General features: G+C 37.5%; 1 protein-coding gene across 1 annotated transcript in view; it reads left to right on the forward strand.

Annotated features, from left to right (window-relative positions):
* Lrrc9 (leucine rich repeat containing 9) overlaps positions 1-15814 on the forward strand; it is a 74391-nt gene extending 58577 nt beyond the window's left edge. The window contains 8 exon segments of the mRNA XM_031356690.1: positions 1143-1279; positions 2253-2470; positions 4977-5045; positions 8920-9060; positions 11694-11765; positions 13205-13349; positions 15415-15422; positions 15425-15814. Coding sequence (XP_031212550.1) covers positions 1143-1279; positions 2253-2470; positions 4977-5045; positions 8920-9060; positions 11694-11765; positions 13205-13349; positions 15415-15422; positions 15425-15634 — 1000 coding nt within the window. The 3' untranslated portion in view covers positions 15635-15814.
* Positions 15815-24510: the final 8696 nt, after the last annotated feature.

A 24510-nucleotide genomic window follows, 5' to 3' on the forward strand; every position in this document is an offset into this window, starting at 1 on the left:
CAATCTCCTTTCCCCAACATCCAGGTCTTTGGCGACTGCCCCTGATCTGCTATCTTTCCCTGAAATTTTGCCTCTTTCTAGAATTGTATAAGATTGAAATTACATAGTAAGTACTTTTCCACTTTTATTAGCATTTATTAATTGTACAAAATAATGGGTTTCATCCTGGCATTTCACGGGTGTATGTGGCATACTTTGGCTATTTTCAGTCCCTGTTTTCATACCCTGCTGCCCAGCCGATGGCTCGTTCCACCTCCAAGCTCCTACTTTCATTCTATGTCTGGCTTCTATCACTTAGCTCACTTTCTGAGACCCATCCCTTGTCATTGCAAGGGCCAGTAATTTCACTGCACACTTACGACTGTGTCAATATTGAGAATACAAGAATGTAAGCCACCTAACTTATTTTGGATATTCAGAGTTCTTTGAATTCTTTGTAAATTTTAAGGCTGTCATTTTCTCCTAATGAGTTTTTGATAGAGGTTGTATTGAATCTATTCATCAGTTTGAAACAATTGACATCTTACTCTTCAGACACAAACACGAAATAATTTTTTACTTGCTGACAACTCCTCCCCCATTGGTTTCTTTCAGTTATATGTAGCTAACTATATATAAATTTTGTGCTTTTTTGGAATTTATTCTAAAGTGTTCTGAAATTATTTTCTCTTACACTGATATAAAAGATAAAAGAATTGTTTTCTTAATTTTATTTTTATGTTTTCATTATTGGCACTAGACTTTCAGACCATATTTATTATTTTATCTTGTGACTTTGATGAATTAACTTATTAGCAAAATTATTTTTTAGTAGCTCAGTCAGAATTTAATATATTTGGGCATACATCCTCTTAGAATAAAGATAACTCCATTTATCTCCTTCTAGTGCAATACAACAGTTTTCTTTTTCTTGACGATTCACATTTCATTGTGACTTTCTGTATTCTCTTCCATATAAGCATTTTTAAGAGATAAAAGTTACTATTATTATTATAAAAGCACTACTCAACTATCATATATCAAAAGCTCATATAAATTTTTATCTTACTTTTACTTTATAGTAAATACATCTCAGGCTGCCTGTTATGATAAAATTGCTTTTAAATCAAGTTTATGACTTCAAACTTCCCTGTGTGTTTCAGAGATTCAGTAAGCAATGAGAACTTGCCTCCAATAATGCAGAGTTTAGAGGTTCTTCATCTGGGATACAATGGAATTTGTAACTTAGTTCAGCTACAACTTAACAGACTAAGAAACTTAAAGTTCCTCTTTCTACAGGGTGAGTAGCCATGCTGCTTATAAATCCTGGGTTGCCATCTTGCTTTGACAAGCAAGCATAAGCATCATTGATCATTGGCAACAAAAATTTAATAGTCACAAGTTTTTTTACTTAGTTGTAAATTATTAGCTTTTTAAAAGAGTAATTGATTTTATATACTCACTGTAGCTAGTATTATTATGTAAGGACATTTTCATACATTTGTATTGTGTTACATGTGTTCTCTACCTCCCTTGTCTCTTCCTTCTGTCCCCCTTAGTCATTCCTTTGTTGTCTTCATTTCACTTCCACATATGCAGTTTGTATGAGACTACCTTAATTTGTTCAATGTTATTATCTGCAGTAGCATGCGTTTCTTGCAAAGAATATAATCTTGTTCTTTATGGCTGAGAAATCCATTGCATGTTTACCCATCACATTTTCTTAGCAATTTCTCTGCTGTTGGACACCTTGAGGAGAGTGAAGAAAAATTGAGGCTCAGTTTGGCTAAATAATGTACCTTAGTTTGCCCTGGTGTAAATAGTAATAAGTTAATCTAAAGCATATGAATCTTTTGTCCAAAATAATATATATGAATCATATATTAATGTATTATGTATTATTATATAATATATGTATTGTTATATTATGCATTAATATAGGAATATACATTAATATATACTAGTAATGGCCTGGTCCACAGTAGTATTAATAGAAGTGGTAGGTCTAAAAGGAGGAACTATTAGGACTAAGTAGCAAGTTAGACAGAGCAAAAGGGAGGAAAAGTAACCCTCCCTTGCTACAGCTAGGTGGTTGTTTGGGGAAAGGCTGCTCACTGGAGGTCAGGGAAAGATCAGTTTGTGTTATAGTTGAGACATAAAAATAAATGTCATTTCTAGCTTTAAAAGTCATTTGATGAATATTTAAATGAAGGTGGGTAGATGAACTGTTATTCTGGAAGTTGGGGCTCACACAGCATGTCATAACTCTTTAGGAAATGAGATCAGTCAGGTCGAAGGGCTGGACAGCCTGTTCGTCCTCCAAGAGCTGGTCGTCGACCATAACCGCATCCGGGCATTTAATGACACCGCATTTGCCAAGCCAAGTTCCCTGCTGACGCTTCATTTAGAAGAAAACAGGCTGCGGGAGCTGAGCAAACTGCAGTCTTTGGTCAAACTGGAGAAACTCTTCCTAGGATATAACAAAATCCAGGTATCATTATTTGAGGGTGCCGTCGTTTTGAGGTCTACGTATTTGAAGTACTCTGATCTCAACGTAAAGCCCCCAAATAAACCAATTAGAGCACTATGTTTATGAATTCTCCATCGGGCATGTCACAAGCATGCACTCTATTAGGGTACGGGAGCCACTTTAGACTGTCCCCTGAGGTAGTCTACAGGTAAGAGAGTTGATACAACCTGACAGAGCTTGTGTTTGTATCAGCATGTTGGTTAATGCTGCTTCTGTTCTCTGTGCTTCTAAGGCAGCTTCAAAAACAGACTAAACTGTACATTCCCCCACCCCTGCAAGAACATTTCTGTGTTCATCTCATCTATGTTTATATTAGCACAGCACAAGGTACATGGTAGACACTAGATGCTTGACAAATATTCATCTGAGGCTCTGTTTGCTACAGTTCATAAAGCCTTTTCTGGGGTAATATAAGATTTCTTTCCAAGGTCAGAAGGAAATCATGAGTAATGTCTCTTTTAACAAAGCAAGTAGGAAAAATCTTATTGTGAAAAATAGTATGCACCTGATTAATCCAGATTCAAACCTCAATCTAAGGAAAGCCAGACCACATTGGCAGTGATCTTACTAAAACTGTATTCAGAAGAAATAAAAATTGAAAAAAATTGGTATTCTATGGGAAATATTTCTGGCAACAGCAGGTGACCTTAACAAATGAGATTCAGAGCTGGAGGGAACAGGTCTGTGGTAGGGCACGTGCCCAGCATGCCCAAAGACCAAGCTTAAACAAGCTCAGTAAAAACAAATGAGACCTCCACACATCTATCAACGCCCTCATCTGGTATCAGATTTGCTTATCAGTCCACTTGAGACCTTGGACAGTCTATTGGTTTCTTAGTTATTTTATTCCCATACTATATAAGCTATCTAGCTCAGAATAAAAGATGCAGTCTCCAAAAATAGATTTTACAGAGTAGTCTCAAAGTAGGGGAGTGTTTCATGAAACATTGCCATTTCTATTTAAGCTTTTGCGCCATCTCATTAGAAGCTTGTTAATTCCATAGATTCCAGGTTAATTGGCTGTAAACAGTTTTTGTCCAGAGAGATCTGTTAAGAGAATGTCATGGGTAAGGACCCTCCTGGAAAATGTCATTGCTGTCTGCCAGGACACCCAGTTAGCAGCATACTCAAAGGAGCTAAGACCATGTAAACCAGCTTTTTCCCTGGGTGTCTTTGCTCAACTGTTGACACCCTATTCCTCATAAGGGATGGAGGAGATATGAGATCAGCTTAGTATGATAGCCCCCTCCTGAGCAACTTGAACAGAATCATGCTTAGTGGGGTTTATTATCAAAATTTAATACAGCTGTATAGTAAACTATGTGACAAATCAGAAGATTAGGCACACATCATTGAAAGAATGACTAAGGTTTCTTGGTTGTTGAATTATTTTATCCTTTTACTTTTTATCATTGAAATGATATTCTCCATTGAGTTTAGGGGGATTGTTTCAGATCTGAACTTACACTTATGACTGATAATGTTATTGTATGTTGTTAGTGTGACCATGTAAAGGTAACTGGAGGGAAAAATCAACTCTGAGGAGTGAGCGTGGGTTGGAAACTTAGTTGAATTCTTCTAAAAAACATATTCTTTCTGAACCTGGCTATTCATCCAAGGTTTCTTTGAGGGAGAGGTTTTGTTCTCTGGATTCATACCAACTTGGGCAATCAGTATTATTTCTACAGGTGAGCTCTAAGAATACAAACTCTGGGTTAGCAAAGAATGATAGGACAAGAGAAAGCCCTATTAAAAACACTAGTCCTTCAGATAAAGGTAGATGTGGTCCCTTGTTGACCTGCAGGCCATGGTGTGGAGCTTTCAACTTCCCCAGTATGCCCAGTACTGTCAACTGAGGAAAACGTGGCCTATTGCCTTCTTTCTAAGAATCATCGCAACACAAAAGAAGATTTCAGCTTCATGGACTCATTTGAGCCCTGTGGCTAAGTGATCCGTCTGTCTGACATCCAGATTCTCCATGTACTTTTAAACATCTGAGCACACAATGAAGGCAAAACACACACCCACTAAATAGAAATCAATCTTTTTGAAATTTGCAAAAACTACAACATTGCAAACTTACACTGATAATAACTAGTCCTATACAGTATGAAGGGCAAACATTTAACCAGAGAAATAGTTGTTATCTGTCTATCTTTCACAGATGGGATGTCAGCATTTAGCCAATGTCACATCCTTCTGTTACTGAGGTCGTCATCTAAGCCCTAGGATGACTTAAAACTTTTCCAGAAAAAGTTAGCGGTTATCTTGCAAGTTCTTCTCATTTCCCACATTGCAGTGTTGTCATCTTTGCAAGTCAGGTATTAGGAGTCTAGTCCTCACTCATGCTCACATCAGAGGATCTAAGTTTGATCTACCTGAAATCTAAAACTTGCATAAAACGACTTCAGTAGTTTATATTAGGAGGTGTAAGCTAACTGAATATAATTCATTACCTTTTACATAGGATATCACAGAACTGGAAAAACTTGATGTTATTCCTTCTCTCAGAGAGCTTACTGTCTATGGCAACCCAGTGAGTATTTATTTACCTTTATAACATATTAATTTCCCAATAGTCATATGCAATTTATCTTATATGATATGAGTAAGTAATTTGATCTTTCTCTTTCTACATACATAACTAGCTGACCCAACACAATTTGGACTTAGTGTTGTCTCCACATAACTGTACTGCAGATCATCTCTGCTTAACATAAGCATGTGCTTTCCATTCTGGGCTGCACCCTTTAGCTTACCTGCCCACTGTAATGATATTACAGTGTAATGATGCGTAACCTTTTATATAGTCTTAATTCTTATTAGAGTGTTTCCCCTTCCCCTCCTCTTCTATCTCCTCTTCCTCCTTAGATCCTTTGCTTCCTTCATTGTCTTTGCTATTCTTGCCACCTTACACTTTCCTGTGAGCTTTAGGAAGCAAATTAAATTGAAGAAGAATCTTGTCGATGTTTTAATTAGAATGTACTTATTTTAAGTTAACTTGGGAGACATCTGTCACTTTTCTTATTGGAGTCTTGAGCATTTCACATGTAAGCAAACTGAAAAAAATAAAAAAACGTGACAAAGAAGAGATGGCCTTCTGGTCAGGGTGCGGAGTGCTCGGGAAAGTTTGGCATGAGAACTGACAGCAGGAGATGGAAGCCTGAAAAGGCCTCGAGGCAGGCAGGTCCAGGATCCCCAGCAGCATGCCAAGGGCCGCAAGACAGTGAACTGGAGAGAGGTGCTCACGTGATGGCAGGACAAGGGCCTTTCATCTGACCCAGAGCAGTTGATTTCAAGCTAATACGAAAGAGCTGGTCGGGTACATGCCTGGTGGGGGTGGCTTCCAGATCCAGTTGGAAAGCTTTACACACTGCATTGCGCTAATGCTTTTGTTTGTTGTTGTTGTTGTTTGTTTGTTTTTGTTTTTTCGAGACGGTTTCTCTGTATAGCCCTGGCTGTCCTAGAACTCACTCTGTAGACCAGGCTGGTCTTGAACTCAGAAATGCTCCTGCCTCTGCCTCCCAAGTGCTGGGATTAAAGGCGTGCGCCACCACCAGACCCCGGCCAGACACTGTGCTCTTTTTTTTTTTTTGAAAGATTTACTTATTATCATAATTAAGTACACTGTGGCTATCTTCAGATGCACCAGAAGAGGGTATCAGATCTCATTACAGGTAGTTGTAAGTCACCATGTGGTTGCTGGGATTTGAACTCAGGACCTTCAGAAGAAATTTAATAATTTTCCATAAACCATGATAAATGATGGCATATTACCTGATTAGATGAAATGTACATTTATTCAAATGTGTGCATACTATGTTTTGACTGATAGATAATATAGTTTTCTTTTTAATTTGCTGATATGGTAAATCACATTAACAGACTTAGTAGAATAAAACTATCCTTAAATTCCTGGTATGAAATATTTATGTTTATATTTTACTGGACTCAATCTAATATTTAATGTAGCATATCTACATCTATGCAGGTAAAAAACTATGATTTTATCTTTTTATTCACTACCTTTAAATCTGGCACAATGTCTTTTGCTTTATAAGATTAATTTGGGAACACTATTCCTAGTCTATGGGTTCATTTGAAGACTCATATGTTCTTAAGAGGGAATTAGACCTTAGCTCTAAAACCCTTGGGCCCTAATTATTTTACAAGCTGCCCTTTAACTTGCTGGCTCAAATTCCTTCATGAGTAGAAATCCCATCACATTTTCTTCTTCCTTAGAAGCTTATTTTGTGAAGTTAAATTTTTGTAGGTCTTGTTCTTTGATCTAAGCTCTTAATGTATTACTATCATAGAAAGCTCAGGGTGTTCTTTCTAACCATTCTCTTCTTGATAAATCTTGCTCATGCCTTGTTCGCAGTTCGTCTTCAGAGCATCTTACATCTCTTTACCAGGGCCGCTGTTTGCTTTCTCTTTCACCAACACCAGTGCTTGGTCATTTCCTTCTTTTAGTTTCTTGAAAATTTTCAAGGAAATTCTCAACTTCATATCTCTTAATCTTAATCATTTATGCTTAATATTAATTTTCAATATATTTCTGAATCAGCAAGTTCTAGGTTACATTGTATTGCTCTAAGCATGTCCTGAAAGTTTTTGAATACATTGCCTTTACTAGTCTTCATATCTGCACACATTTTTATTCTTTTTTTAATCTATGATGTGTTTCCAGTTGTATCCTCATCATTTTCCTCCAGTGTTGAAGCTTTTCAATCAGAGGAAGCAAGCTCTCTGCTCTTTGGTATTTAGGAAAAGTATTTTGTAATCTAGAATGTGGCCAGCAATTTGTTTGGCTGCTACATGTGCTAGAGATCTTTCTCTGTCACTAACATGGCCCTGCCACATTCACTTCAAGCAGTTTGTTCATTTTCTTTGTTTCTTCCTTTCCTTCTTCCTTTCCTTCTTTCCCTTTCTTTCTTTCCTCCTTTCTTTCTTTCTTTCTTTCTTTCTTCCTTTCTTTTTTTTTGTTTTTTTAATTTCAGCTTGCTCTGTAACTCACTATATAAACCAGGTTGACCTGTAATCACGGAGACCTTCCTGCTTTAACCTCTAAAGTGCCAGGATTATAGGCATGAGCCAGCAGGCCCAGGATTATAGGCATGAGCCAGCAGGCCCAGGATTATAGGCATGAGCCAGCAGGCCCAGGATTATAGGCATGAGCCAGCAGGCCCAGCCTATCCATTCATCCAAGAGGTTGTTGTTGCTTGCTGTTACAGATAGTGCTGTATACTTCCTATATTAGGAGTCCTCAAGATTACCACTACTTCAGAGATTTATGAGAGAGATTCAGTCAGCATGCTTTCCTTGTGACTAAGATAGTAGGGATCCACAACTAAGATCAATTGCAATGCCATAGTAAGGACACAAACTCACAGGATATGAGGAAGAGAAAGGTAGAGTCTGAAGGAATCTGTATGTATACTTCCTTATGCATTCTTCCCATGATGGGAACACAGAGCACACTCTTCATTTAGACACAAAAATGGCATGTCTTCCATGTTGTTTTTATTCAAGGGAGCCCCTTAGAGACGTAGCATTTAACAATTGAAAGTTAATCACATAGGCACCCTTTCCAATCAAGAACTGAAACTTTCCAGATGGAAAAGAGGTTGAGTATAAATCCTACTTTTTTATTTTTTTGATCCTACTGTTTTTAGCAATTATCAAGACATAGTCAACTACCCTTATCAACCAAGGAGTGATACGAACATTCCCAAGGCCAAGCAGTAAACAGAAGGAAAAAGCCATCCTTGCAAGCAGAACCTTCTAGAAATAGACACCCCGCAACTGCTCTACTTACAACTACATACCTTTTTATAGACTATGAAATTTTTTGAGCAGGTTAACACTGTGAAGAAAAGGATCATACATACAGATCAGAAGATGCTGAATTAAGTGAAATAGGACCTTTTGGAAAACCTCACATTAAACCAATTACATAGAAATAAAGTTGCATATAGCTCTGCCCATGAGTTGTGGTGCTAGCTAGTGGTCACTGCTAAGGACTTTAGAGGGATGACAGTCTGCGTGTGGTGGTGGCATGCACCTGCGTCACAGCCCTGAGGAGGCTGAGGCAAGAGGATGATTTTGCAAACCAGACTGGAATACATGGAGAGCGGGGGAAAGACAAAAGGAGGGAAGGGAGAAGGCGGGAAGAGACAGGAAAGGAGGAAGACAGCCTCTGAGTGGTAGCTTCAGATGACAAATAGTTTCTATTTTTGTTTGGTGTCCCAGCAGACTGAGAAGTCTTTCAGTAAGAAGCTCCTGCTGTAGCAGTTAGTACTGTAAAGTAGCCGCTCTCCATCTTCCTTGTGGCCTTTCTCAAGCTGCCTTCTTTTGAAGTTTTTTTTTTTTCTTTTGGGGAATAAACAATTGTTTTTACCTTTCTTTAGATTTGTAGAAAAATGGTTCATCGACATGTGCTCATATTCCGCCTGCCTAATTTACAGATGTTGGATGGAATTCCTATAAATTCTGATGATAGGGCAAAAGCTGAATTTCATTTCTCTGAACTACAAGCAAAGAAAAGCTCGGTAAGTATAGTGTTCACACTTTCTTTACTGTAGATTATTGTAAATGAGCATTATATCATGTACATTTTGACTTAATTTTTTAAGCACATGTGATTCTGTAAATTGTAGTATTTGCTTAATGACTATTATCAATAGAAGCTTTTTCCTAATAAGACATTGATATAAGGCAAATTATTTAATATTTCATTGTTCAGTACTTCAAATGACGGTAGAAGGTAAGAAACTGGGACAAGCCATGTTTATAGAAACTAATTATAAAATTGCTTCAATTTAAACACAGAGGAAGGAGGGGAATTATCACCTCAACTCTCGGGACTGCGTAGTTCATCTAACAGAGACATGTGCTGCTATTAGAGATTTTCAGGATTACTGGGCTCTTTACCCATGAGCCCTAAAATGGACCTGACCGTGAAAGGAGCAGAATCCAGAGTGAAGAAACAACAGAAGTAGGATTTTAGGGATTTTATCATTAGTCACTTTTATTTGTTCTGATCAATCTCTAAATACTGTATTTAACACAGAAAGATGATTTTTTTCATTTTTTTTAACAGACATGTAGAATTATTACAGTTGAGCTTTTGCAAGTTAGAAGAAGAGACAGGAGTAGAGAGGGAAGCCAGCTGAAACTTTTAGAGTAATCCAAAAGATGGTACAACAACCTTGAGCAGGGGCAGAGGGGCTGTGTCATTGAACCTTTCACATAACTAGAAAAAAAATTCAAGGACATTAGAGTCAAAAATCCAAGGTTCCATCAAGGACAGGATCTTCACTCGGAAGGCAGAGGCAGGCAGGTTGCTGAGTGTGAGGCCAGCCTGGTCTACAGAGCGACAGCCAGGGTCACACAGAGAAACCCTGTCATGAAACAACAAAGGTAAAAAGGCTCTAGAAGAAGAAACAGTGAGGTTGATCCAGATGGAAGCCTTCCTACTAGGCTTTCACTCTATCCTAGGGTTAACACATGCTGATGGATGGCTCCCCTCAACCCTTCATTTAAAAATGGTGCTTCTGTTCCTATCGACTCTTCTAGCTTATGTCTCTCTTCAGCAAGAGTCACTCATAGAGAGATGGTTTTGCGTCATATACTCTAGAAAGATGGCTTTGAAAAAAATAAAACCTGCTGTGTGGTTTTATACTAAATCAACAGATGAAATGTAAGTTCAAATTTTAAGTTAGGCGTTCTACGTTGATATAAAAACCAAATTCAATACTTTGGGAAATCGGAGAAAGAGTAATCACATACACACAATGTCAAACTGGATGAGCGATTTAAAAAGAGCTATAAAATGCAGGAGAAAAGGCACAGATTTAGAGAGAACTAACTTTTAAACCTAGACAACTTATTGTCTTTAAATTTTCTTCATATCTTTAAAAGTTTATGCTGTTTTAAAGAAACCAGCAGAAGAAGTGACATGCAAAATCTTAAAGGATAATCAGATAAAATATCAACCAAAGACCCTTGCTTAGAAAATGGCCTTGACTAGGCATGGTGCTGTGTCTACCTGTAACCACCACACTTGGAGACAGGAAGATAAGAAGGTCAAAGTCATCCTTGCCAGGGGCTCCCTGAAAGCTTGCCTCAAAAAGGCAGGGGTTTTCTTCTTCATCAAACATATGCAATTTGAAAAATTTTGTCAAAAGATAAATATGTATTGTATTTGTATTTTTTATCCTGTTTAGTGGTGCTAGGGGGCTAACATAGGTCATAATAGGCAAGTGTCCTACCGCCGAGATACAATTTTATCTCCACTTAAAATTTTTAATGACTCGACTTTCTAACTAACTCCAATTTTAAAAATTAATCTTGACATGTTTTGATTAAACACACTTCTAGAATAAGTTAAAGTATCTACAGAGACCTTAAGGCTCATAGTTGTTCAATGCTAATAAAACTTAGTTTAAACAAAAAAGATTGATCTATAGGTTTAAAAAAAAATTAAGTGTAGCTTTGAGTTCTAACCACTGATGTAGCTAAGAGTACTGCCTAACACTGTGTACTCGAGTTCTTGTCATAGGCTCCACTCTTTCAAAAAAGAACAAGTCATGAAATTTAGTTCCTTCTTTCCCTTTTTTTTAAGAGAGTCTTTTTTTTAGATGTATTTATTTTATTTATATGAGTACACTGTTGCTGTCTTCAGACACACCACTAGAGAGCATCATATCCCATTACAGATGGTTATGAGCCACCATGTGGTTGCTGGGAACACAGGGCCTCTGGAAGAGCAGTCAATGCTCTTTACCACTGAGCCACCTCTCCAGCCCCTTCTTTCCCTTTCTTGATCTTCAATCAACTCCTCCAAACACAAAACCAAAAACAACAAAACCACATGCTCCATGAAGTAGTTTTCTGTTGCTCTTGCTTCAAATCATGCCCAAATCATTGACTTAACAGAGCATGTGGTGATTGTCTTACAGTTCTGGAGGCAGGAGTCTGACCCTGGCTCTTGCATGGAAGGATGGGCTGAGCCGCATTCCTTCCTGGAAGCTCTGGAAGGTTGCTCAGCCTGTGTGCTTTCTAGCTTCCAAGGCTGTCTTGGCTCCTGGCTCTCAGCCAGCAGTGGTATTGCTCTGCTCCTCCCACTTCTGTCATCATAGCTCCTTCTCCCCCTCTGACCCTTCTGTCTCCCTCTTTTTAGATAATCCAGAATAATCTCCCCACTTCAAAGTCCTTACTTCCATCACACCTGCAATCTCCTTTGCCATGTAAGGTAAGGTCCTCATAAGTGTACAAATGAGGCTAGTGGACACCCTTGGGGGAAGATGCTCCTGCTACACTGCATATGATGTTCCATAGAGGCATTTATAAGAACTATTGCTTAGTTAAAATGTTTAAGTTCTATTTTAAAATAATATTGCTAAATTTTAAAGCAAATAATCACAATACTTTAAAACACTATTTTTCATATATACATTTTAAACTGGTTTATCGAAAATGTGTAGACTAACCTTCAGCATTTCATTTCATTATTGTTTACTTGTGCATTTTTCTCCAGAATTCCTATTTTTCCATTATTCTGCTGTAACAGTATAATTATTATTCAATGTAACTATTCTTGCCTTTTAAAATAGCCCTATATAAAAGAGTTTAACTATCTACTTTTGTTACATAAGAAAGCATCTTATTTAAAATTATTTTGATCCATCTATACCCAGTAAAGTGAATAAAATGTTTGAAATCTTTGTTTTACAAAAGTGTATTTTAAAGTTCAACAATAACTTTCTTTCATGGCTTCAACAAAACCAAGCCATTATTTCTTCTAGCTGTTCAGAAGAAACAAGATTAGGAAAGATTTCAAGTTTCTCAATTGAGATGTCTCTAGTCTGATCACTAAGGTTGTCTCTTTTCAAAAGCAGAAGGGCAAATTCAGCTCAACGTTTTCACCTGAATGTGTTCAGGGTTTGGTTTTAAGAGAAAAGTCGACGCATAACATATTAGTGACAGAAATAAACTCCCATAAATGAACTTTTAGGCAGCCTGTGACTACACAGCATTAGTTAAAGAACCCTGGGACCCACTGACAAGCTACATTCTTGGTGATGCTTGCTGAAGTCAAGTTGGTTACTTTAGACAAAGAGCAAAGTGGAACCATGTGTTCAGAATGCATTTCTTTAACAAGCTCACAGTCCTAAGGAAAACAGAACAATTTACACAGAAGGCAGGTCAGCTTCCAGCACCCACATGGTGGCTTATATAGACTATGCATTCTGAAGGGCTCCACACACTTTTCTGATCTCCGACCTCTGGTGGTCCTGGGCATGCATGTGATACACACTCATACATGTAGACAGGCAAGACATTCATACATACAAGGTAAAAGAAAAAATTGAGGAAAGGAAAAGAATCATTACAAAAACATCGTCTCATGTTCATGGTTCCGCCCTTCCCTACTAAGAGCTTTTGGAAGTAAGATGGGCCACTAAGGTCTGGCTTCTAGTGACCAGTACAGCACAGTCTGAAAAAACTACCACAAGACTGAGGGGAGTCAGCCCTGGGGCTGCAGGAGTACCAATCCTGAGCTTAGGCGAGCCTCACATGTAAAGGTGCTTTTTAAAGTTTATCGTGCCTTGGGGCTTGTGATAAGGACTAAGCCTATTTATTTCAGCTTCAGAGGTAAGGTGTTCTTAACTGTTTTATTTTATTGTGTAGTTCGTTCCTGTTACCGGCTCTCCTACGGATAGCGGGTCCTTCTGCCATGTTAAAGCTTCTCCTATTAAAATAACCAATGTTATTCTGCCTGCTGGATTTAGCCACTTCCTGGCACCTGACTTCACCTTAACTCCTGACGTTGAAGGTATTTTTACAAAGAGTTTCAGAGAGAACGAGAAAACAACCAAACAGCAGCAGCAGCAACAACAATAAAAAAAGAAAGAAAAAAAAAACCCTCATTTAAAACAGCAATCTCATTTGATGTCTAATGTTACTTCAAATTGCATGGTTTAGTTTGCATCTTAGCATTATACATTTTTGTCAAGTTGTCTGTGGCCATGCTGATTTCAAAACTGTATTTTTTTTTAAATTTATTGAATCACTTATGGGGTTGTGACTGATCTGTTCTCAGTGTAAACAAGAATTTCCTGACTTCTTTCAAAGATTTTTACATTTTCTGCATGTCATCATGAACAACTCCCAAGGGGAGTCAGTGCTGAATTCTGCTAAAAGTAGAAATCAGAAAACTTAAAACAAAACAGAATCTTGTAGTCACATAGAGTATCTTCCGAAGAGATGATGCTGCTCCCTCGGGACCATTAGTAAACTCGTGAAGCCGTCCTGAGGGAAGAGTTTGAGAGCCAGGGCTTTAAGGGATGGGAAATACTAAAAGAGGAAGACATGGAAAGTATTTCATTTAGTATATTAACTTTAATTAGCATTTAGAAAACACCTACTCCCTAACTTCAGATCCTTGCTTGCTCTGTTTTGGAACAGCTGGGAATGGTGTTCCAGCTTGAGAAAGAATCTTGCCCATTCCTTTTAATGTTCCCCCTTGTTCTAAATCACAATAGTTATAAAATTATCCCTGGGCCTACTAAGAGTAGGAGGTTATCATTTGTGGGGATATATAAAAAATTCCTAAAGAAAAGCATCTTCAAAGAAACCAGGGGTTATTGGGATGGCTCAACCAGTAAAGGTACTTGCTACCAAGCCTGAGGACTCGAGTTTCATCGCCAGCAACCCACGTGCTGGAGAGAGAAACCACTCCTGATCTTTGTTCTCTGATCACCACACACTCATTGTGGACCACCTATACCCTCCCCCTTCCACCACAGCCCTCCTACACACACACACACACACACACACACACACACAACACACACACACACACACACACACACACACACCCCAAATAGACTCGGCATAATTTATCAATGTGGTATTTATCTTAGTTCTCACCTTTCTAATCATAGTGAGGATTATTACGTTTTTGTTCAAAAGATTCAACTCTACACACAGTTGGATCTGTGAGGTCGGTCTCAGTCTCCTGGGGAGTAAAATGCTGTCTTTGGGGTGTTGCCTTGGTCTTCCTCCTCCTCTCCCTACCTTTTTTCTTGTGAGTCCAGCTCTGCTCTTGTCTCTGTAACTTTCTTCTCACATGTATCTTTATTCAAGATTTGTCAGCAGCTCCTTGGCTTTTCTGAAGAAAAAAAAAAAATCCTTCCCTTGCTATTCTCTGATGACACTGCTCAGGTTTTTGTTTGAAAAGCATGGTCTTTAGAAAACACCTACTCCCTAACTTCAGATCCTTGCTTGCTCTGTTTTGGAACAGCTGGGGATGGTGTTCCGGCTTGAGAAAGAATCTTGCCCATTCCTTTTAATGTTCCCCCTTGTTCTAAATGTGTGCTCCTACCCAGCACGTGGATCTGGGTATCTGCATTTTTATGAATGCCTACAAAGAATCAAATTGATTAGTTTGCAAAAATGTAAGCCCGACTAAGCATTAGCAAGACATGGCAGTGTTCTGAGTTGTTGCTGTTGTCTTTTTTTTTGCAGCGGAGCATCTTTGGTTTTTGAAGCAGTGGCTAGTTAACATACCTCTGACTGTCCTGGAAATCACTCTGTAGGTCAGGCTGGCCTCAAACTCACAAAGGCTTCCTCCTCCCACGTGCTAGGATCAAAGGCATGCACCACTGCACCTAGCTTGTGTATGTGCTTGAAGCAGGCTCTTGCCGTGGCCCCAACCTCTCCACCTTCCTGCCTTGCTGTGTCTCCATTCCCAACCTAATTATAGATTTTTATTTGAAATTTGGAATTCATATTGTAAATCCTGTATAGCATATATTGAACTTAAGGGCAACTTAAGTTTACTGCATAATGCTCATTATTATTTTATAATTTATAACTATCTGAATTTCTAATTTCAGACAAAAAATAACCAAGAATAGAGGGATTCTGTACAACAATCCTCAGAGAATCCATAAAGAAATAACTTTTCGGCAGCTTGAAGGGATAAGCTCTCTCCTCTCTTATCACGTTAGATGTACAATTGTACAAATGCACCAGGTCCCTCAAGATGAAGAAAGGCACAGCTGTCGGTGTGCCGTTAACATTCTTCTCCACTTGAAACCTCTCCACATCTGCTAACCATGTCTAAGAAGAGTGACTTTGCTATATGCTTCCACAGCGTACTTTGCTTTTACAGAAAAAGTTCTTACCATAAGACCTTCTTTCCTACATACACGAAATCTTTGCCAAACCTCAGAGATTTGTAATAATAATTCTAAAAGTTTAACATGGCAATTAAAGTTGAAATGTGTTCCACAAGTAGGAAGTACTCACTAGTGAGAAAAAATGGGAATGCACTTCCTGCAGACCCACTGCACTCATGCAGCCCGTCATGCGGCTCACTTATATTCAACAGCAAATAAATTCAACACTGAGATTGGGAAAGCAGAGAATTCTGTAAACATTCCAAGCTTTCTTTAAAATTTCCCCCTACCTTGCCTCCAGCATTGACCCATCCCCAGGCTCACTCAACCCCAGGGACCACCCACACTCGGGATTTCTTTTCTTTACTTTTTTAACTTACCAATGACAAATAATACTTTATTAACAATGGAAAATGTCAGAGTGTTAAAAATGGAAGGTCACACCATTTAAGTCATGGTGGTCTAATGTTAAATACCAAAATAGCTGAAACATTTACATTAGGTAGAAATGCTTCTGTTATTCACATGCAGCTCCTGGGAAATGGTGCTATGACAAAGACATTTCAACATGTTAGCTTTCCAAAATCTGCAACAGTGATTAGTGGCAAATAAAATTTTTGTTGAATTTGGATAAATTTTAGACAATTAGTTGTCCTCCAAATGTGATTTAGCCAAGACCCCAATAGGACATATGATTTATCTGCATTTATCTCTCATTTGAGGAAAGTATTTCTTGTCATAACTGAATATGTATATATTTATTGTAATGAATTCATCAAATCAGCTAAGGGACTCTAAACCCTTTGGTGAAGTAAAAATCTCTAGGTAAAGTACATGAAATGTAAACTGATTGCTGATGTGTTCTCTAATAGAAAATGGATGTGTACACAAACCTGAAAAATTCAAAGCTATATATAATGCTTGTAAAATATATGTTCATTTAAATGGCTCTTTCTATACACACCAAGAGAGGAGGAAATTACGCAATATATTTTTCACACCAAACCCACCATTATTTCTGGCTAGAATCCTCTAAGTGTGCTACATATGGCATGTTTTTCCATGTGAAATATACAAAAATGAATAAGCATACACATAATTTCTCAAATGAGATTTGGCAGCACTCAAAATTCAAAATGTCTCAGACTAGGCTATTCAGTAACTGCCCATGGATCTGATAACGACCACTAGAACCCAAATCATATACCATTTTGACTGTTTTTCCTACTACTTTTATATATATATATACTTTTATACATATATACACACATATATGTATGTATACATATATATACATACATATAAGAATCTGAGAATATAAAAGTGATAGAACATGAAACAAATTTTAGAAATCCAAATTCTGGTATCAGAAGCATTTAGTTGTGAGAGCTCATGGCGGCCTGCCCCGTGAGGACTTTGGTCTGTTAACTAGCTACTCATTTAGAATTACTAGAGGTCATGATTAAAGGTCAAAACTCAGCTTGAACATGCCTCTTTCAGCCTGAAACTGTTTGTAAAGTCATATCACTGCAGGCACTGTATAGGAATTAAGACTGCTCTAACTCAGAGAACAGGAGCCAGGAGACGAATGCAACCATTGCTAAAGCAAAGCCAGTCCTGCTAGTTGAGTTTTGCCACAGATTACTTTTTAGGGCTATTCTTTGCAGTGAGAGAAAAGAGGCCAGGACAACCGTCTGACTTGCTTAGTGACCAATGCAAAAAGTGGGCATCAATGTGAGTTCCTAAGTGTACCCAACTGTGGACCGTGTTGGTTCCTATTCTTTAAACTGATGACTAAATGAACTGGGGCTGTGAGGTGGTAAGAGAGTGCCTGCTTAGCCTAGCATGCACAAAGCCCTGGGTTCAGTCACTAACCCTGCATGAATCAGGCATGGTGGCTCACAGTTATCAGGGGTAGAGGCAGGAACAGTGAGTTTGATGCCACCCGAGCTACAAGAGAGCCTATGTCAGAAAAAATGAGAGCTAAGTTGTTAGTCATATTTTGACATAAATAAGCTGCACACTTCAGAAAATACCCTGTATTCAAAGCATTGGATCCACGTTGCATATAACTTTCATACTATTACAATGTTCCTTGTGTATACATAAGGGGACTTTATCTGACTGTTTGAACCTTATAATCTACCTGAAAATGGTCTCAAAGGTATTTTAGAAACTAACATTTCAATGTGCATGCAAGAACTTTGTGCTTTTTAATGCCTTATTTAAAAACTGGCTTTTGTAATTTGAATCATGTAATCTTTTACATTTCAAACCTAATTACAGATTGATTTTGCGCTTCTTAATGTGTGGTTTTTAAATAGCTGTTACAGCCAGGCCTTTGTTCAGAGACTCACTGTGCAATTCTTAAGATGTCCAGAAGGTGTCTGAGTTGGACTGCAGTTTCCACTTCCCAGTGTCTGGAGCCTGCGCCTATTATGAAGTTAGGACTCTGTGCTTTTTCCTTTATAAATAGAAATGAATATCAAACTTTTATAATAAAGTGTCTTTTTAAAATAGTAGAACAAATAAGTGTAATGTTTTTCCTGGGGAAAAGTGTTCAAGAACAGAAAAATATAAAGCAGAAAAGGATAATATTACACCACACCATTTGAACATTCTGGGATTTTTAAACTTCTTCTATAGGTTTTCATAAATGATATCTTTTATGTTTTTTTTTTAAATTTGTGGATATTTTATAAATATTTTTATTACATCTGAATTCTTTTTGAATATGAGAGAATTTTAATACATAAGTTGATAGTGACCCAAAGAATAATAATAAACATTAGTTTAGGCATTGCTGGGTACAGTAAACACAGAACTAGCCTGTGGCGGCCTTTTCATATAAATCATGGTGCTCTTACATGTAAACAGTAAGGGCGTGATTCTGAACATGATTTGGCAGGTTAGAAATTTTTTCCGCCATGACAGCAGATGCCACTTATGTGAAGAACAACTCCCCTGGGACTATCAAATAGGTGATGCTCCATGTTATTTGTGGTCAATACATTTGTCCCCATCCCATTCCTATTTAACAAAACAAGCAAAATATCATGAAATGCAAGAGATATTTTTCTAGGAGTGATTTTTCTAGGGAGAGATGCCCTCTATCCCTGGCACACATTTTGAATGACTTACTCTAATACCCCTATTGAGACAGGCACAGCATGCACTATCTTTTTAAAGAAAGTGTGGCTTACGAAAAGGATGTTCTATAATGTCTAATCCTAGATATTTTCCACTGCAAATCCATTGCTTTTTCAAATACCCATGAATTAGCAATTAATAATTATGTGCTATTTAGCCAGCAGTTTGTGTTAAGCAACTATATAGCTAATATACATAAAGACTATAAATTACTTCATTTTCTTCCAATATATTTAGCTTAGATTAAAAAGTGTAATTTCTACAGTACAAGTAGTATTTCTTTGTTCTCAGTAATAGATGTATTTTGCATGCAGCCGATCAAATGCACTATGACTTGATTTTCAATTCCAGTAGAATGCAGTAAGCCCACCTCCTGATATCTACATATGACAGTCAACTGTAATTATAGCTGCTCTATAAGGATCACTATAAGAACCCTTACACTGTTCTCACAGCCTTAGGTTCTCAGTTAACTATGATTCTGAGCGTTTTTGTCCACAATGCGCATGATGCCCTGTGTGTATACATGTATACTGCATGTATGTTTATAGGCACTAACGACAAGCTTTAAAGTAATCCTATGTATGCAATATGCACGTTGTTATTTGCTCATGGCTGTCATACATTATAAGAAGCATTCAGTGTTTTAAAATATTAAACCTTAATTACAGCTTCAATTAAATATTACTGACATAAAAGGAAATAAATTATTCTTAGTTCTGTATTAGTAGAGGCAACACACATGGTTGAGTTGTCTTGGTTTTTAAGGGAATCAAATCAAGTTGGTCTGTTTATGCATTAGAAGCTAATTTTCTTCATCAGAGTAAGTTGTCTCTGCAAAAAAGCTTAGAGACTCCAGACAGCCTTGGAGCCCTTCACTGTTTGTTGTTGTCCATCTTTCTAACCTTTTTCATTATTAAAATATTTGTAAAGAAAACCAATACTAAATTGTTATTTAAGTTCATAGCTGCTTTTTAGAACTAGATCAGCCAGGAACACATTGTTATTTTATTAAAAGCAGTCTGCTTCTACACATTTTTATTTTTTTAAAAAATATTAATTATACCATATAGCACTAATCTGTTAATTTTAACTTAACTTATTTATTCAAAAGGCACCTTTCAGATTCAATGTATGCACTTTATCTTAAAATTTTGCTTTTGTAATGACATTTGCTTATAGCTAGTTAATGATTTAATAGAAGACACGAAGAATTTGTAACCTAAAAATAAAATAGCTAGTCAAAGAAATGTAGAAATATCTTTGAAAATCTTAATTACCTTACATGAAATTATTTACCTTATATACATTTATTTGGCTTCACCTTAAGTGTATGCTCTTTTGATTATACATATACTCATTTATTGACATTGTCCAATTCCACACATAGTTCCAAAGACTGCAGACTGGCGATGTGGCAGGAAGGTACACGGGAGAGAGAGAGAGATGAGCATTAGAACAACATGCCTTTTCTGCTCAGGCTGTAGCCACGACCATTTCCATGGATCCTGAGTGAGAAGTGCATCAGGATAACACATTTTGGTATATTTTTAAATGAATTACACTTTTACCAAAGACTCTAACTTTTTACAAGTATTAAAATTTATGATTTTACAGTTGTGTAAATGTAAACTCATAATTCCACATTTTTTCTAGTTTATAATTTTATGATTCTAATTAATTTCCAAATGTATAAAAATACTTCTTACCAGTAGTTTTTTAAAGTGATCTTACTATTGTATAAATCATAAATACAACAGCTGTACTCATTTTTAAAAAATAAAGGTGTTAACATTTAAACACTGTAGCTCATATTCACTGCCTACATGCTTTACATCTTCCTTGCGATAATATGAGGGGTTTGTTTTTTCAGGAACTCTTTGTGATAATTTTACTGATTTGGTTTTACTCTTTGTTCAGTCTGTATTTGTAGCTTGGTGTTCCCTCTCTCTTCCCTTCAAAACATTTTACAACTGTCTCTATGAACAATCAAAAAAGACTAATCTGATATATATGTATTATTTTTAAGTTTCCAATTATTTCTCATTTTTTCCTCTCAATTTGCCTCAAACAGGTATTTGCAAACACTGCAGCCCAGTCTCATGTACCTTTCATGCTTTATGGAGGGCTTTGCAAGAGCTCAATCAACATTAATGATGCATTTCTAGTTAAGGACACAGAATAGGGAGAAGTCAATTTGAGATCCCAGATGAACAAGTGTTTTCAGAAAGAATGGGCACAAATGGGTTTAGCAAACAGAAAGCACAGAGAACTGCCATGCGTGCGGAGCACTCAGGCAAGTCAGACACAATGGGAGACTGAAGCACTGCAGAGCTTTTTAAGCTACATACAATTGGAGCAATGGACTTGCTCCAGCCATCTATGTTAAAAGATAGGTGAGAAGCAGAGCGAGCCGGAATTCTATGGAAAGTGCTGCAGAAGAGCAAATAGAGAGCTACATCTAAAGAGAATGAATGCTGTCATTCACGGACGAAGTCAGAACGGGCGGGCACATTTCCCTCATTAATTTACCTTGGAAGGGCACTTTAGGTACTGAGCCATTAGTAATAACAAAAAGTATTTAAACTGCCACCATTAGAATTTTGAAATAACATAGTCTACACCTGGTATCTTATGAACATATTTATATGCATTTATGTGGATACATGAAAACATAACTATCTCATCTAATTATAGTAAATTATCACCATCTTATAACCATCATATTTATGGTGAACCTCCTCCACTCAAAAAGATGCTAGTCTCTACCAATGGCAAAGGTGCAAGAGTGCAGTTATAGAAACTTGAAACTAGATGTCACACATTACATATAGAACATGGAAGTAATTTCAAATAGTTTGTATTAGTTGAAAGCAGTTGTATATTTTTTTAAAAATATCCCTTAAATGTACTAATGTGCTTTATGGCTTTAATAATTTAATATCGTTATAAAGGGGTGTGAAGAAATAATAAATTCTAGAAGCTGTTAAAAAATAATAAATTTTGAAGCTGTTAAATACATGAAAGAGATTAATCATATCTTAATTTATCCATCACTAGCAACTTGGAGACATAATTATTCTTCAAAATAATTACTAAGAGCCATATACCAATTAGTAGTTTGGGCTGAAAGAAAAAGAGCTACTTTATATACATAATATTAGGCAGCTCACTCAGCAGAAAGGGTGAAAAGCGAGCTTTGAGACTGAGAGCTCGAGGAACTGAGTGACAAGCTCAAGATTAAGTTGTTCATTCATTAGGTTGCCAGAGCCTTTAGGGCTGCCCCAGACACAGTGTGTACTGCATGAGTGCTCCTGGTCCCAACAGCACTGGCTGCTATCAGAAGGAACTGGAACCGTTTCTGCCCCCTGCAATGAAAGCCCCAGGAAAATGGCCAACCTTAGGCCACCTCCTAGACCCCTTTCAACTTCCCTAATGTGGGATGCAGCCTGCCTTCCCACTAAGGTTCAGCTGGTAGCAAGTTTTATAAAAGAAAAGAATTTGAATGTTAGGAAGACAACCACGCAGTCCACCAAATGGCATAAATTCCAGAGTGGCTTGGACAGGAGCAGTAGTGATCTATCAGTCTGAATAAAGACACCATTACATTATTAAGTAAGCAAACCCTGGTTCAGCGGACAGTGAAATTCTTCTCTTCTGTGTCCAATTTCCCCAGTCCTATTCTTCAGACTCTTTTCTTTGAAAGTCTACCCCTGTTCTATGAGTCATCTTTGGGATTGCCAGTCACACGAGTGGGCACACAGCCTGCGGTTGGGATGTGGACTCTTAGGAAGTGATTTCTTTAGTTTGTGTCCTTTGTGGGAGGGACTTGCCTGCCAGTAGAAGAGCCTTTGAAGGATAAGGCAATGAAAACAAGGTGATATTATTGACTGATATCTGAGTCTCCAAGTGATGTCTTAAGATGCGTCCTCTGACTTCCCAATTAGACAGCCAGTATGCTCCTTCTGGGCAATAAAATTGCTGTCATTTGCCACCAAAGGTGTGCTTAGTGTGATTCCTAACCTCAGTCTGGGGTAAGAAGGACACTATCACTTTTATTATGAAGAATTTAAAATTTTATTTTGAGTAAATTATAGTAATTTAGAGAATATTGATTATTAAGAGTGTGAGACAAATGTATAAAATATGTTACTCATAAGAGTAAAGAAAGTACAACCTCTCTCAGAGTCAAAAGATGAGAAAAGAAACTTATGTGAATATAAAAATAACATCCCCAAAACAGACCCACAGACACAAGAACCATACAAGAATTTTATGTTTAATAAAATAACTTCATGGTAAGAAAAAAAAGACCTGAATGTTTTGTGTGGTATTTTTAAGAGGACATGGCGTAGAGTCTCAATGACACTGTCATGTGAATCAAGGGCCTGGGATTGGCAGGCCTGTTACTATGAATTTATACAATGTTTACTTCCCTGGACCTCCAGTTTCTCACCCTTCGTGAAAGCATCTTTATGTCTAAGGAGTTGTGAGTGAACTGTAGTCTCCCAGCTGTACTTCTTACTGCTACCTACTGACATTTACACTCTCTGCTTCTACCTAGGGAGCGAGGAAAGGAAAGGCACAGAAAATACTCAAACAGTACAGACTTTTAAAGCACAAGTTTCAGTTTAATATAGAATATAATTTGGTGACATTTAAGATTCTTTATCAAGCTGCTCTGTGGGTTCAATTTTTAATTGTACTTTACTCTTAGCTTGTAAACTAGACCCCTTTTTTATTTCTAACAGAAAAAAAGACACCCTATCCCTTATCCCTTTCTAAAACTATTACAATAAAATATATGGAAAATTTCATTTATTTATTCTATGTATGTGAGTACACTACAGCTGTCTTCAGACACACCAGAAGAGGGCACCAGATCTCATTACAGATGGTTGTGAGCCACCATGTGGTTGCTGGGAACTGAACTCAGGACCTCTGGAAGAACAGTCGGTGCTCTTAACTGCTGAGCCATCTCTCCAGCCCCAATTATTTTATTTTTAAGCACATTATAGATAATGCATGTGTGTGTGTGTGTGTGTGTGTGTGTGTGTGTGTGTGTGTGTCTCAACTAGCTTATGCTGGCCTCCAACTTCTTAGGCAGAGGAGAACTTTGAACCTCTGCTCCATTTCCTCTATTTCCTGATTACAAGTCTGAGTATGCTACCGTGTCTGGATTATAGAACCCAGGTCCTCCTGAGTGCAAACTGAGCACTCAGCCCACTGAGCTACATCTTGTCCCATCGTAGCCACTTTCTTTGTGTAGATTGTGGTGAAAAGGACATGCAGTTTACCATTTTAAACTATACTAACATGCAGTTCATTTACAACCATCGTCATTCATCTTTAAAGTCATTTTATCTTGAAAACTTCAAAACCTTGTCTCCATTAAATAGCTTTCCTGTCCTCTATCCAAGGAGTCTGCCATTTTGCTTTTGTCTTTAAGGCTCTGACTACCATAGATAACTCATACTCATGTAATTATGCTAGTATGATAAATGATGAGTGAAGTATTTCACAGACAAGCCTTTAGACTTATTCATGTGGCAGTATGTGTCACAACTGTCTTCCCTCTTAAAGATGACTAAGAATCCACTGTGTGTATACACCACACTTGGTTTAGCAACCCCTTCACCTTTGGGCTATTTTAAGTGACCT

This window comes from Mastomys coucha, unplaced genomic scaffold (genome assembly GCF_008632895.1).
Source record: "Mastomys coucha isolate ucsf_1 unplaced genomic scaffold, UCSF_Mcou_1 pScaffold6, whole genome shotgun sequence".
NCBI lineage: Eukaryota > Metazoa > Chordata > Mammalia > Rodentia > Muridae > Mastomys > Mastomys coucha.